This window comes from Aquarana catesbeiana, linkage group LG08, assembly GCF_042186555.1.
Source record: "Aquarana catesbeiana isolate 2022-GZ linkage group LG08, ASM4218655v1, whole genome shotgun sequence".
Classification (NCBI taxonomy): Eukaryota; Metazoa; Chordata; class Amphibia; order Anura; family Ranidae; genus Aquarana; species Aquarana catesbeiana.
The window spans coordinates 76764597-76780213 of NC_133331.1; the positions used below are offsets into that span (position 1 = coordinate 76764597).

Sequence of the window (15617 nt, forward strand, 5' to 3'; positions counted from 1 at the left end):
ATATGCCTAGACAAGATGTTACCACTTAATTTGTTTTGTACCAGTGTATTTTCAGAGTAGTATTTGTAAAGTAAGGGTGACTTTTTATACCACGCCAAATGCTAACCTTACAAGGTCCTTCAGACCTAAGTTTTAAATCAAGATTTTCTCGTTCATTAAGGGACATAGAAAGTCTTAAACCTTTTGGTTATACTGCCACCTACAGGAGGATAAGACTGGCAGACCAAAAACTGTAGGTCAGCCCATGATAACCCTCCTACCATGTCAGGGCTGGCTCAGCCCTTCCTTTTCTGAGCTGGCCGCTCAGCTGTTGGTTAATTGGCAGCTCTCATCTCTCTCCACAGTTAACCAGCTGTTGTGGATCTGCTCGTCAGTCCCACCTACTTAAAGATCTCCAGCTCACTTCATTCCTGCCTTCGCCTTGGTCACATCACAATAAACCATCTCCTGCATTCCTGTTTAAAGTCTGGCTTTGCTGACATCCCTTCTGGCTCCCTATCCTGCTTGCTGTTCCTCTACTTGGATCCCTGACTTCTGGCCTGGCTGATTACCCGATCTGGTTACTGAACTCTGGCTTAGCTGACTACCCGATCCGGTTACTGGACTCTGGCTAGGTTTTGACTATGCTTACGCTACTTACCTTTTTATTTTTATTAATAAACAAGTGTGATTTTACTGTACTTCTATCTCGGTCTGGTTCATGGTTTCTGACAGTAGGCAAAGTCCATAAATTCAGAAGATACAGTCAGTCCACTTGGTAATATTTTTTCCAGATTGGATCACCGCATGAATCAGTTTGCCATGGCGTTACAAATGCTCTTGATTCGCACAGCTCACCTGGAATCCCCCACTGTGGCTGCTCCGGTACAACCTGAGTTGCAGGCCGTCCCTGCTGCTGTGCCAGTCTCTGTGCAGGCACACGCCTTGAGTATTACCTCTATAAGAGGTATGTCTGGTTCTGCCCCGCTTCCCCAGCGATTTGGGCGTGATCCAGTTCAATGCAGAGGGTTTTTCAACCAAGTTGAGATATACTTTGAGATGCTGCCCCAGGCGTTTCCCATGGACAGAAGCAACGTAAGGTTTGTAATATCTTTGCTTTCTGAGAGAGCCTCGGCCTGGGCTAACCCTCTATGGGAGACGCAAAAATCTGTTGTCTTGAGCTACCCTGAGTTTGTGGCCTCCTTTAAAAGGGTATTTGACATTCCCACACGCTCCGCTTCTGCTGCAAAGTGCCTCATGTCCATCAAACAGAGTAGGAGAACTGTTGCCGACTACGCCATTGAGTTCCGTACTCTGGCAGCATAGGTTGCTTGGAACAATGAGGCCCTCGTGGCTGCTTTTTCTCATGGTCTCTCAGATTCCATCAAGGATGAGATAGCAGCCCGAGATATACCCACTGAGCTGGAAAGCTTGATCTCATTTGCCATCCTCATTGACTCTAGACTCAGAGAAAGACTTTCTTTTAAGGAGCGCTTGCGTAAGCCTCCTGTATGTTTGCCTCCGAGCTTTGCAGTCCCACCCGTGCCTCCCTCACCTCCCATGCCTCCTGGTTCCGGGTGGGTCAGTGAAGATGAACCCATGCACTTGGGCTTCACGTGTCTCTCTGCGGATGAGAGAGCCTTTAGGAGGAGGGAGAGATTGTGCCTTTATTGTGGAAAGATTAGAGGAACTGAATTTATTCACTCTTGAAAAGAGAATAAGGGGGGATATGATCAACATGTTCAAATATATAAGGGGTCCATATAGTGAACTTGGTGTTGAGTTATTCTCTTTACGGTCAACCCAGAGGACACGGGGGCACTCTTTACGTCTAGAGGAAAAGAGATTTCATCTCCAAATACGGAAAGGTTTCTTCACAGTAAGAGCTGTGAAAATGTGGAATAGACTCCTTCCAGAGGTGGTTCTGGCCAGTTCAGTAGATTGCTTTAAGAAAGGCCTGGATACTTTCCTTAATGTACATAATATAACTGGGTACTAACATTTATAGGTAAAGTTGATCCGGGGAAAATCCGATTGCCTCTTGGGGGATTAGGAAGGAATTTTTTCCCCTACTGTAGCAAATTGGAGCATGCTCTGCTGGGGTTTTTTGCCTTCCTCTGGATCAACTGAGGGTATAAAATTGGGTATATTGGATTGTACGATATTTTTAATTTTATTTATTTATTGTTTTTAAGGTTGAACTGGATGGACTTGTGTCTTTTTTCAACCTGACTAACTATGTAACTATGTGACCAGGCAGGTCACTTTTTGAAGTCTTGTCCTACCCATCCTGGGAACACCGGAAACTTGAGGTCCTGTCATGGACAGACCTTAGGTGGTGTGTCGTCCCCAGTTTTCCAGAAGGATAAGCCCCTGGTTTCGGTCACCTTTTCCTGGGCTAAGTCTTCTATCGAGATACAGGCTCTAATAAACTTTGGGGCTGCAGGCCTGTTCATAGATGCTGCCTTTGTATCAAAGCATGCAATTCCACTGCAGCTGCATGACACTTCTCTTGCCATTGAGGCTCTTAACAGGAGACCTCTACAGCCTGCCCATGTGACTCATGAGACGGTTCCGTTGTCCATGGCAATAGGGGCTCTTCACCATGAGATAATCAAATTCCAAGTGATTTCCTCTCCTAAGTTTCCGCTGGTTATTGGTTATCCTTGGTTACAGAGGCACAACCCCTCTTTTGATTGGCTCCGTGCTGAGGTTCTCTCCTGGTCACCACAATGCAGTGAAATATGCTTCCAGAAGGTAGCCAAGGTCCTGTGTACCTCTTCACTCTCCTGCCTGCCAGAGGAGTACCGTGATTTTAGCTATGTCTTTGACAAAGGTCAAGCCGGTAGTCTGCCTCCACACTGGCCGTATGATTGCGCAATTGACCTTCAACCTGGTGCCACTCCCCCTCGTGGCTGGGTTTACCCTTTGTCGGTCTTGGAGGATAAAGCCATGGAGGAGTATGTTGCAGACGTTCTCGGGGTTTCATCTGCAAATCCTCGTCTCCTGCTGGTGCTGGTTTCTTCTTTGTGAAGAAGAAGAGCAGTGAACTGAGACCTTGTATTAATTATAGGGGTCTCAATCGTTTCATGATTAAGAATGTCTACCTGATCCCGTTGATTACAGAGTTATTTGACCGCCTCGAGGGAGCAACAGTTTTCACTAAGCTTGATCTGAGAGGGGCTTACAATCTCGTGAGGATTAAGGAGGGCAATGAGTGGAAAACTGTGTTTAATACCAGAACAGGCCATTATGAGTATCTCGTAATGCCTTTTGGCCTTTGTAACGCCCCGGCAGTTTTCCAGGAATTTATTAATGATGTCCTCCAAGATTTGTTGTGTGGTGGTTTATCTCAATGATATCCTCATGTTTTCCAAGTCCCTGGAGAGCCACCACACAGATGTCTGTCATGTGCTTCAGAAATTAAGAGAGAACAATCTCTATTGTAAACTGGAGAAGTGTGAGTTCCATCGGGAACAGGTTAAATTCCTGGGCTTTTCCACTGCTGGTTTTTCGATGGACCCAGAGAAACTTTCGGCAGTCCTACAGTGGCCTCGACCCATGGGGTTATGTCCTTTGCAGTGTTTCCTGGGTTTTGCCAACTATTATCGGAACTTTATTCGTAAATTCTTGTCTCTGGTCAAACCCCTGACCGATATGACTAGAAAGAATGATAACCCACAGAGTTGGTCTCCGGAGTCCATTAAGGCCTTTGAAAGTCTCAAGGCTGCCTTTGTTTCTGCTCCTGTGTTGACACATTCTGATCCTACGTTACCTTTTTATCCTTGAGGTTGATGCTTCTGAGACTCGTGTTGGCGTCCTTCTGTCTCAACGTCCTACCTCTGAGAGTGCTATGCATCCGTGTGGCTACTTTTCCAAGAAATTGTCACCTGCCGAATGCAATTACAAGATTGGTGACAGAGAGCTGTTGGCAATCATTTTAGCCCTTAAAGAATGGAGACATCTCCTCGAAGGTACCACTGTGCCGGTTCTCATTCTTGCTGACCATAAGAATCTCACATTCTTGTCTGAGGCTAAACGCCTCTCTCCCAGAAGGGCACGATGGGCTCTTTTCTTGTCAAGTTTCATTTGCATTGTCTCATTCTTACCCGGTACTAAGAATGTAAGGGCTGATGCCTTGTCACAACAATTTTCCTCCACTTCCAAGTTGGAGTCGGTTCTGGTTCCTATGATTCCTCCTTATCATATTCTGGCTACAGTTCTCACCAGACTTACTTGTCCTTTGGGTGACAAAATTCTTGCTGCTCAGGTCAATGCTCCTCCTGAGAAAACTTGTGACCGCTGCTTTGTCCCAGAGTGTCTCCGTACTGTCGTGCTCCAGACTTACCGTGCTCCCAAGGCAGCTGGCCACCCTGGTAAGAATTCAACTTGTTTGGGCCATTTCCCAATAATTCTGGTGGCCTAGTCTATGTGCTGATGTAACTGCCTTCGTAGCTGCCTATTCCGTGTGTGCTCAGAGTAAGACTCCACGACACCTTCCAGTGGGCCTCCTACAACCCATACCCAATGGAGAGAGGCCCTGGACCCACCTGTCTATGGATTTCATTGTGGAGTTGCCCAACTCCCAAGGCAACACAGTTATCCTTATGGTGATTGACCGGTTCTCAAAGATGTGTCATTGTATTCCACTTAAGAAGTTGCCCACTTCTAAGGAACTGGCTTCCATTTTTGCTAGGGAGATCTTTCGCTTACATGGGCTACCCAAGGTGATTGTCTCGGACAGGGGTAGTCAGTTTGTGTCCCGGTTCTGGCGAGGCTTTTGTGCACAGCTGGGAATTCAGCTTGCTTTCTCCTCTGTGTATCACCCGCAGTCTAATGGGGCCGCAGAACGAGCCAATCAGTCCTTGGAGCAATTCCTACGTTGTTATATTTCTGACCATCACAAAAACTGGTCAGACCTATTACCGTGGGCAGAGTTTGCTCACAATCAATTCTGCTTCCCGATTGTCTCCGTTTATGGCGAATTATGGTCTCCAACCTTCCATGTTGCCTGACTCGTTTGTTCCGCAGAGTATCCCTACGCTAGAGGAGCATCTCCGTGGTCTTCGTTCCACTTGGGCACAAGTCCAGGAGGCTTTGCATCATGCTAATGATAGGTACAGACTCCTTGCTGACCTCATGCTGCACCTTCCTACCAGGTTGGGGACAGGGTCTGGCTGTCATCTCACAACCTCCGACTTCATGTTCCCTCACTGAAGTTCGCACCTCGGTTTATTGGGCCTTTCCGTATCCTTCGCAGGATTAACCCAGTGGCTTATGTGTTGGACCTTCCTTCTAGTATGCGCATCTCAAATGTGTTTCATGTCTCCTTATTGAAACTGTTGGTCTGCAACCGCTTTACCACCTCTGTGCCACGTCCTTACCCTATACAGGTTGAGAACCATGAGGAGTATGAGGTACTCCTACCTCCATTGTTGACACCCGTAGGTTCCGTGGGCGCATACAGTACCTGGTGCATTGGAAGGGTTCCGGTCCGGGGAACGCTCCTGGGTCTCATCCTCGGACGTACATGCTCCTGCCCTCCTCCGTGATTTCCATAGATGTTTTCCCCTCGAGCCCAGTGGTCCTCCGAGGGGGATGGGTCGTTGAGGAGGGGGGGTACTGTCAGGCCTGGCTTAGCCCTTCCTTTTCTGAGCTGGCCGCTCAGCTGTCGGCTAATTGAAAGCTCTCATCTCTCTCCACAGTTAACCAGCTGTTGTGGATCTGCTCATCAGTCCTGCCTACTTAATGATCTCCAGCTCACTTAATTCCTGCCTTCACCTTGGTCACATCACAAGAAACCATCTCCTGCGTTCCTGTTTAAAGTTTGGCTTTGCTGACATCCCTTCTGGCTCCTTATCCTGCTTGCTGTTCCTCTACTTGGATCCCTGACTTCTGGCCTGGCTGATTATCCGATCTGGTTACTGAACTCTGGCTTGGCTGATTACCCAATCTGTTTACTGGACTCTGGCTTGGCTGACTACCCGATCCGGCTACTGGACTCTGGCTATGTTTTGACTACGCTTACTCTATTTACCTTTTTATTTTTATGAATAAACAAGTGCGATTTTACTGTACTTCTGTCTCGGTCTGGTTCATGGTTTCTGACATACCACCAGCATTCCCCATGTTGTCGCTTATGTCTTGGGAGGATGGACATCTCTTCTTCAGCTCTGCTGTTTTAAACACTGACTTATTTTTTGCAGTTTTTTATTCTTCAAATTCTTTTCAGTCAAGACTTTTCTCTACATCACTGCTAGATTTTTTTTTTCTTTGATTGCAGCTATTCAGAATTGTTATCTTAAGTCTTGCTTCTGGAGTACTGCTTCCTGACCCCGCTAGACTGGAAGTTGCAGGCATAGCCTATAAGTGACCTTTGGACATTGGGTTTTCCTGAATAAACACATCCCAGACTTCATTTTGGTAAATGTTAGCTGTGGAGCACTTTTCAGTTCCAGAGCCACTGACATTGCCACAGTGTTTTCCCTGGCTCTGAAGAATTATTTAGTGAATATGTTGGTCAGACTGAGTACCGGAATCAACCTCATTTACATCGCTGGACACTATTCTTCCCCATTCCTGCAGGTTCTACTGCAGAGGGGGTAATTCTGAGGGAATGAGCACTGATATCATCTGCTGGGTGGAGTGCTGTCCATTCACATTGCATTCTCTTTTCCCCCATACAGTGTTAAGGAAACATCTCTCTGCTGCTGCTGCTCTTGCACACATGGAACTTTGATCCATTCTTGCTGCCCACCTACTGTACAGTGACTTTGGTCACCTACAGCCATCTGACCCACACATGGTCACAACATGTGTGATTCTGGATGCAGAAAGGACGGTCATGCTGTTTCTGGTGCCTTTATATAACACTTTAACAGCTCCAGGGCTGCTTGCAGTGCTGGTGCTAACGTCTGCAGCTTAATATCATATTGCCCTATCCCATCCTCTAGCTCTATCAGGGAGTAGTTGGATCCTATGCCCTTTCTGATAAGATTTATACCAGGGTTTCTCAACCAGGATTCCATGGAACCCTGGGGTTTCTCCAGAGGTTGCTAGGGTTTCCTTCTACAATGAGCAATTTCTACTTTGCAAATAAGTTCTCACTGATACCAATTATCTTTTTAGCTATATCTAAGGGAGTAATTCTTTCCAATGACCACAAGTGTAAGGAGCATTACAGTATTTTAAGGGTTCCTCTGTGTTGAGAGAGGCTATTTTATACTATGGTCATGCAAGACTTTGAGATCCAAATCACCTAGTTATTCGGTGAGTCTGACCACCGAAGCCACAAGCACATTTCTCACCCTCTCCTGCACGTCAGGATGGTGATTATGCTGTTGAGGACCCTCCAGCTACACTATAAAAGATAGCCCAGAAAGGGCAGCCGACTTAGGAAGTGAAAAGCGTACTTGAGCTAGATCTGCAGAGCAGGGCCACATTAGATTACACTGCTGGAAGTGCAACCGGGGAACTAGATCAGGATCACACTGGAACGAGTTGGATCATGACTTGTCAACATATGAGTATGGTCCCACGGGTCCCCATGGATGTAGATTCTAAGGCAGGCCACACACAGAGAATTTCTTTCCTGCTACAGACAGTGTTGACAGCCGAGCCATAGTATTATCCTGGCAGGGGAAGCCATCCTGGCCGGCCTAATAGTCAGCCTGTATTCACCAGGGACCCACTCACAGGAGTGTTGGGCTTCACTGCATGCTGCCCCAGGTCCCAGTCCCCAGGTACATCCTGCTCTAGCACTAAGTCAGGTAGGCAACATTTTTTCAGAAGAAATGAAAAGGTAAACACCATACACCTTCCCCACCCCCAGTCCTTGCTTTACTTACCTCCATGGTTGCTGAGCTGTCAGTGCCCACATAGCCTGTGTAAAGGTCAGGGGATTTAAAATACCCATACTTCTTTCAGTGGAGCTTCTGGGACGGATCAGAGTGATGCTCTATGCCACTACTGACCAATGAGAATCGCTCTGATCCATCCAGGAAGTGCTGCAGAAAGAAGAGGACGAAGAGCAGGGATTTCAAATTCCCTGACTGCTACACAGGCTGTGTGGGCACTGACAGCTCAGCATTCATGGAGGAAAGTACAGCAGAGACGGGGGGTCCGGAAGGTGTACAGTGTTCACCTTATATCATTTTTTTCTGAAAAGATGATCTAGCACTTGAACACTAATCAAACAGCTCATTGTGAGGTATTGTAATGTGTTGCGACACTCAATAAAAAATGGACAATACCTGTCCTACTTTTTTTTAGTGCACTCAAGTGCAGCACATTTATGTGAACTTAAATAATGCAATGTAAGCTAATTGCCTTGTCTATGTGTTGTGATTGCATTGGACAATGCTGGCCAATACAGCCCATTATGGCTGATGCGATCTGCTTTCGGCTGTCCTGAAGGTAAAAGATACCTGTGTCCCTCAGTGAATGAAAATTGGATTTTTGGATTTACCATAAAATCCTTTTCTTAGATTCCATGAAGAGACACAGATGCCACCCTTTGCACATTGCCATGTGCAGTTCAGTCACACCCACTATTCACAGAAGCATGTGCCTCATTACTACTCCATCTGGGGTGCCCAAAGGTGCTACAGGTCTTTTACAAGTCTAGCAATGCCTCTGCCAGTGTCACTTCCTCCTGTAGATGGCACGGCAATAAAAACCCAATGTCAAAGAAATCCCATGTCTCTGTGTGGACAAGAAAAGGCTTTTACCATAAAAAAAATCCTATCATATTGGATATTCTTGGGAACCAAATTTAAATTAAATTAAAAAATGTCATATACTACATATGTGTACACATATTAATTTATATCAGAAATGTGTACTGTCTGTGCTGAATACCTGTTCATATGTCTCATTTCCATATACAATTTTAGGGCGAATCTGACTGTTGTCAATGCAATGAGTTTATTGCAATAGTATTGACACGTGTGTGAACCCACTGCAGGCTCTTCAACACACTGTGTTGAGCATGAGAGTTTGGTTACATAGCAGTGTCACATGACATAAGAGGGCAGACTTCCTCAGAAGACATGCAAAAAGTCTGCCTTTTTTTTTTAATACAGTGCATTGCATTATACACCAATCGCCCATAACATTTTAACCACTGATAGGTATTATGAATAACATTGATTATCTGGTGACAATGGCATCTGAAAGTACGTGGGATACATTAGGCAGTAAGTGAACAAGTTGTCCCTAAGTTGATTTGCTCAAAGCAGAACAAATGGGGAAGTGTAAGGATATGAGCCACTTTGACAATGGTCAAGTTGTAATGGCCAGATGACTGGGTTAGAGCAACTCCAAAACTGCAGCTCTTGTGGGATGTTCCCAGTTGGTCGTGGTCAGGACTTACCAAAATGTCGAAGGAAGGAAGGAAAACCAGCAAACTGGCAACACAGCTCATTGATGCATGTGGGGAGCAAAGACTGACCTGTGTGGTCTGATCCATAAAAGAGTTATTGTAGCTCAAATTGCTGAAAAATGTAATGTTGGTTCGGATAGATATCAGAACACACGGTACATTGCAGTTTGTTGCATAAGGGGCAGAGTAGCTACAGAATGGTCACAGTGCCCATGCTGACCCGTGTCTGCTGATATTATAAAAACATTTGTAGATAAAAGATATAATATAAATAAAATATTTTTTAAAAATCTAGCAAGAGCTGAGAGAAGAATGTAAATGACAAACATAAAGAGATAAAGTCTGCGTTTTTTTCCTGATTTCAATACCCAATATGGCTACTTTCACACTGAGGCATTTTACAGGCATTTTTGCGCTAAAAATAGTGCCTGAAAGTGCCTGTAAACTGCCTCTTCTGCAGCCCCAGTGTAAAAGCCCAAGTGCTTTCACACTGGGACGGTGCGCTTGCAGGATGTGAAAAAAGTCCTGCAGGCAGCATCTTTGGGGTGGTGCGGGAGCGCTGTATACACTGCTCTTAAACCGCCCCTGGCATTGAAATCAATGGGTAATGCTGCCGAAGCACCTGCAAAGCGCTTTGGCAGCGGCGCTTTGCGGGCGCTTTTAAGCCTTTTTCGGATGCTAGCCGGGGTTAAAAGCGCCCTGCTAGCGGCCAAAAAGAGCCGTTAAAAGGACGGTAAAGTGCCGCTAAAACTAGCCGCGCTTTACTGTTAACGCGGCCAGCACCTCAGTGTGAAAGGCGTCTAAAAGTATACTGAAAATATTTTTAAGAAACATTGGCCTATAATACAGAGAGACAGTGTTGTAAAAAAGGGAACATATTGTTAAACTTTACTGGAATGTATCCCTATAAAATGTGCAGGGCTTGTAAATTGGTGAACGGAAATATACAGAGAAAATTACTAATTTCAAATCAAACAGATTATTAAGGAAGGGGACACACCCCCAAAGCTTGTACTAAAAATTTGATTGTTAGTGCTAATAAAAAAAAAAAGTATCAGACAGCACTCAATTGTACTTGAAAGCAGAGTTCAAAATTAAAAAAACACTTATTAGAGTGTCCATGTGGACTTCAAAACTTGGAACGTAGAACAAGGAAACGCCACATATAGACTAGGGGTGAAGTAATGTAAAAAAAATGGCTTTAGGAATAATAGAGATCTGGAGCAAATTAAATTTTGTGGGATTGATATTGTGTAGGGACGCTGGAGAGGTTCCAATAAAACCAGGGAAATAAGATTAATAGATTGATTAAATAGACACTATGGGGGAGATTTACTAAAAAGCACACACAAAATCTGGTGCAGCTGTGCCTAGTGATAAATCAGCTTCTAGATGTTCTTGTCAATGCTTCATTGAACAAGCTGAATTTAGAAGCTTATTGGTTACTATGAGCAGCTGCACTGGATTCTGTGGGCTCCAATTTTAGCAAATCTCCCCCTATGCAGCAAAAAGGTCTTAAAGTCTAAATTCACCTTTGGTAACATGCTGGCTCCCAGGTCCACCGATGGGCAAACGGAGCCCGAAAAACATGGCAGGAGGGATGGCAAGTAGGGGTGTGCAGTAATGGAGTTGTGTGGAAGCGATCCAGCAACTGCACTTCCATCTGATAGCCGACGATCAGCTTGTAAGATTTACGCACACTCCCAGCAGCTGTAGCACTCATATATGGATATGTTTAGAAGTAATTTTTAATATGTATGTAGTAGAAATAGTATTGTATTGAAATGTGGGCTAAGTATCATTGAGCGATTGTTAAACAGTGGGGCCGAGAGTGGAGGTAATATAACATATAACTGGTAGCTTGCGAGTCTGACATGCCCTACACTCCACCATCCCTACCAATGTATGGACTATGCATGTGTCTTCATTTATTAAAGGGGTTGTAAACCCTCATGTTTTTTCACCTTAATACATCCTATGCATTAAGGTGAGAAAACTTCTGGCAGTCACCGGCCCCCCAGCCCCCCCGTTTTACTTACCTGAGCCATGTAATTCCCACACTGCAGACGCACTGTCCCTCTCTGCATTGGGTCCCGGCTCTTGATTGAATAGATTGACACGGGCACCGGGGGGGGGGCCGAGTCCGGTATTCGTGTCTATGGACACATATGCTGGACTCGGGAGCGTGCCCACAGGGTAACTCCCCGGGAGAGCGCTTCACCTGGGGGGTTATCTGAAGTGAGAAAGAGCCGCCGAGGGACCCCAGAAGTCGAGGATCGGGGCCACTCTGTGCAAAATGAGCTGCACAGTGGTGGTAAGTATGACATGTTTGTTATTTAAAAAAAAAAAAAAAAAAAGTCTTTACAATCACTTTAAGTAAAGTTAAAAGCAAAAAAGTACCTTGATAGAAATAATATGAGATGTGGTCCTCCACGCTACTAAGTAAATAACAAATAAATGAAAACTACCACATGTGATAAATAAAACCTGCTGCTAAATCTAGGATGTTCACAATAACAAACAGCAATAAATGTATATAAAGTGATCAGCGCAATTTCTGTAAAAAGCAAGCGAGTATAAAAAAAAAAAATATATATATATATATATATATATATATATATATAACAATTCAATATTGAAAAGTGACAAACTCATAAATGTCACCACTGGTAAAGTGCAAAGTAATTTAACTAAGAAGTCCAAAATAGAGTTAATAAATAAATAGTCCTTCAAAACTGAATCCACCAAAAACAATTGATGGTGAAACTTCACACAACTGCTCAGTGCTCACAGATCTCTCACCTCCATAAAATGGCCACGAAGTAAGGAGCAAACCGGAAGTAACATGAGAGGCGTCTATAATGCTGTTGATTTTATTCAATGCACTTTTTAATCTTTCTAAATGTAAGCTTCCAATTGTCTTTCAATAAATCTTTGATTGTTTAAAGTTTGTTTGAAGTTTCACCATCACTTGTTTCTGTCGGATTCAGTTTAGAAGGACTATTTATTTATTCACTCAATTTTGGATAAACGTTTTGGATGTGTGTATATATATATATATATATATATATACTTGTTTTTTATGTTGAGAAATTGCGCTGATCGCTTTATATACATTTAAAGAAGTACCTTGTTTCTCTTCTCAGCTGGCAAAAGTATCTTGGGAAGTTGTGAGTTAATTGTGCACAAACAGTAAATTAATTTAGTAGTTAGTGGAGTAGAGTAACTGTGAAGTGTTTGTGCAAAACTGGTATGCCCAGGAGCTGGTGGTGGTTAAAGGCCCAGAATCACCTTCCTGTTGGGTGAGAGAAGACACCCTCTTGCATTATACGCCAGGTGTCCCAAACTCCCATGTGACATGGGCCCTGGTTGTTTGGTCAGATTCCCAAAGCCTTTTTTTTCTTCCTGCAAGGTAAAGTCATGATGTACTAGTATGTATCGCATACTAGTACATTATGTGAAACATACCTTAAAACAGAACTGTTCCAGCGCCGAGATGTCAGTGCTGCAGCCGCTTCCATTTTCACCCATCTTGCTTCTGGGATTGCAGACTCTGGCTCTGTGATTGGCCGGAGCCGCGATGAAGTCACTCCCGTGCTTGCACGCAGGAGCTGCCGTTCACGGCACAGGGCTCAGAAGGCACAGCACCCATGGCCGTTCCTTCAGAGCGTTCAGAGCGCATACGCCAGTGATGTCACTGGCTGCATGTAATGTAAATATCTCCTAAACTGTACATATTTAGAAGATATTTACACTACCTATAGGTAAGCCTTATTATAGGTAAATGTCAGCAGATGAAGTTTACTTTCCTCTTTAACTTGAGCCACGAGTAAGACATGGGTCTGCAGTTAAGAGATTTATTTTGGCTGTGGATTTTAATTCCTCTTAATTAATAATAGTAAACTTCCCAGGAGCTTTTATCTTCTGTTTTATTTTGGTTGATCAGAATGGGATAAAGTTACGTGTTCACATTTTTCCATAGCTAATGCTCAGAGACAGAACAGAATCCCCCAAGGTGAATGAAACTGTCTACTTAGTAGTGGGCTTTGAAGAGGAAGACCTGAACATGACCGCAGTGACAGATGAATGGGGTATAGCAACCTTCAACTTGGACACCTCGTCATGGGAGGACATGGTATCTATTATGGTAAGATGAACAGACATTTCAGCTCTAATGCATTGTCAAATTTACTAAACAAGTAGAATGTTCACCCATCCAGTGTTCACTTTAATTGTCTAGTCGTGTTCAAAGGGAAAGTCCTATTTTTTTTCCACTGCTCGTGACTGGGCATTTAAAGTAAACCGAGATTTACTGGTCAAAGAAGAAATTCTATTAAGTTTATACAAGTATGATTGCAGTGCCACAATTAATTACCTTGCATCAATTAATGACCTTCCGTCATAAATAACATAAATATGTACAAATATATAAAAATGTCATGCGCTCTGATACCAAACAAGTGAAAAATATGAATAAATGCAATCAATTCCAAGTTCATAAAATACTTCACAAATCATAAAATATATCACATGTGATCTTAATCAAATATAATGCTTCATATCTAATAATCGATACAGATATAAATCAAATAAACCACTAATTATTGAAACATGATCTATATTAAACGTCAGACTTTGTGTATAAACGTCATCCTATGGTGGGAGTGCCCTCGACGGATCATATATCTGATATAAAGAGGTATAATGCACTCAACAGGATCCACTTTCCCTTGCTGGCAGGTGGCTTTCATGTGTAACCATGCTTTTTTTTTTTTTTTTAAAAACCCTATTTCCCCTGGACTCTTCTTCTCTTTAGACCTATTGGTCCTCCTGCCTCCTCTCTTTCCTCACTCGTGTATCTTTTGTGAGCTACCCCTAAAAAAACAGTTTCCTACTTCACGTTGTATGTTGCCAATTCATTTGGGAAGAACATTCCATTGAGTTCAATCTCTTAGGGCAGAAGTTTACAAGCTTACATCTGTGCCGTCTTTCTTGAGTCACATATTGTCCCATGTCGGTATCCCTTTATTCTTAAGTAGTAAACACTTAAGGGGTTTACTTACGAAAGGTAAATCCACTTTGCACTGCAAGTGCACTTGAAAGTGCAGTCTCTGTAGATCCGAAGAGGACATGCAAGGAAAATAAAAAACAGCATTTTAGCTTGCACATGACTGGATGATAAAAATCAGCAGAGCTTCCCCTCATTTCAGATCTACCCCTCAGATTTAAAGTGACTGCACTTCCAAGTGCACTTGTAGTGCAAAGTGGATTTGCCTTTCGTAAATAACCCCCTTAGTGTAAAATAAACAATTAGAAATGAACATGTGAAGGTAACAGCAGCACTCAATGATATCTGAATACCCAATATCCACACTAAACATAAACATGGTGTTGCGCTGTTATAAATTTATAAGTAATTAAAGTGTTTGTAAACCTTTGATTTAAAAAAAAAAAATAACAAACATACCTATATTTACCTACTCTGTGCAATCGTTTTGCATAGAGTAGCCCTGATACTTTTCTTCTGGAGTCCCCCACCGACGCTCCAGGCCCCTCCTCTTAATCGGGTGCCTCCACGGAAAGCCGCTTTCCATGGAGGCACCAGTGCAGGTTCACACCCGAGTCCTGCTGCTGTGTCAATTGAGACAGACATCGGAACTCAGCCCTGCCCTCTGTGTCACAGGATTTGATTGACAGCAGTGGGAGCATTAAGGTGAAAAACCCACTTTAAGTGCATTAATGCACTTAAAGCTCTGATGTGAAAATAAAAAACTATAAAATTAAAATTCCACTGTGAAGTGCATCATTTGTACCACCTTCTGCAATTCAGTGCTCTTGGCCACCACCACACCATTTGGCTTACCGGAACATTAGACCTCAAAGCATAGGGGGTCTAACAACTTGCCGACTGCAATACGTATATATACATTGTAGTTTGAAAGTGGTTTACTGGGTTAAGGCTGAAGCTATCAGCTATAACCCCGTTACTTTTTTTCAGCGGGCGGATGGATTTTTCAATTTGCTAATTTTCAGAAGAGGCGGTGTTTCGTGGGCTTGCCATTCTTACCGGCATGCCTGAGAAAGGTACCCAGGGTGCGACCAGCTGGTCACAGAGGCGAACAAAGACCAGATTGTCTTTGATCGCTTCTATGGCCTTGGAGGACCGGAGCGACACTTCCGGTCCAGGGTGGAAGTAAACTTTTTTTTAAGTAAAAGATCAAATTATTATTATTTTTATTATTTTTTTTATGTTTTG

General features: G+C 43.6%; 1 protein-coding gene across 1 annotated transcript in view; it reads left to right on the forward strand.

The window, feature by feature from the left end:
• Positions 1 to 15617, forward strand: part of LOC141105857 (alpha-2-macroglobulin-like protein 1) — a 295295-nt gene that overhangs the window by 58888 nt on the left and 220790 nt on the right. Inside the window, exon 11 of the mRNA XM_073596002.1 lies at positions 13344 to 13508. Within this exon, the coding sequence (XP_073452103.1) occupies positions 13344 to 13508 (165 nt within the window). The remainder of the gene's footprint in view (positions 1 to 13343; positions 13509 to 15617) is intronic.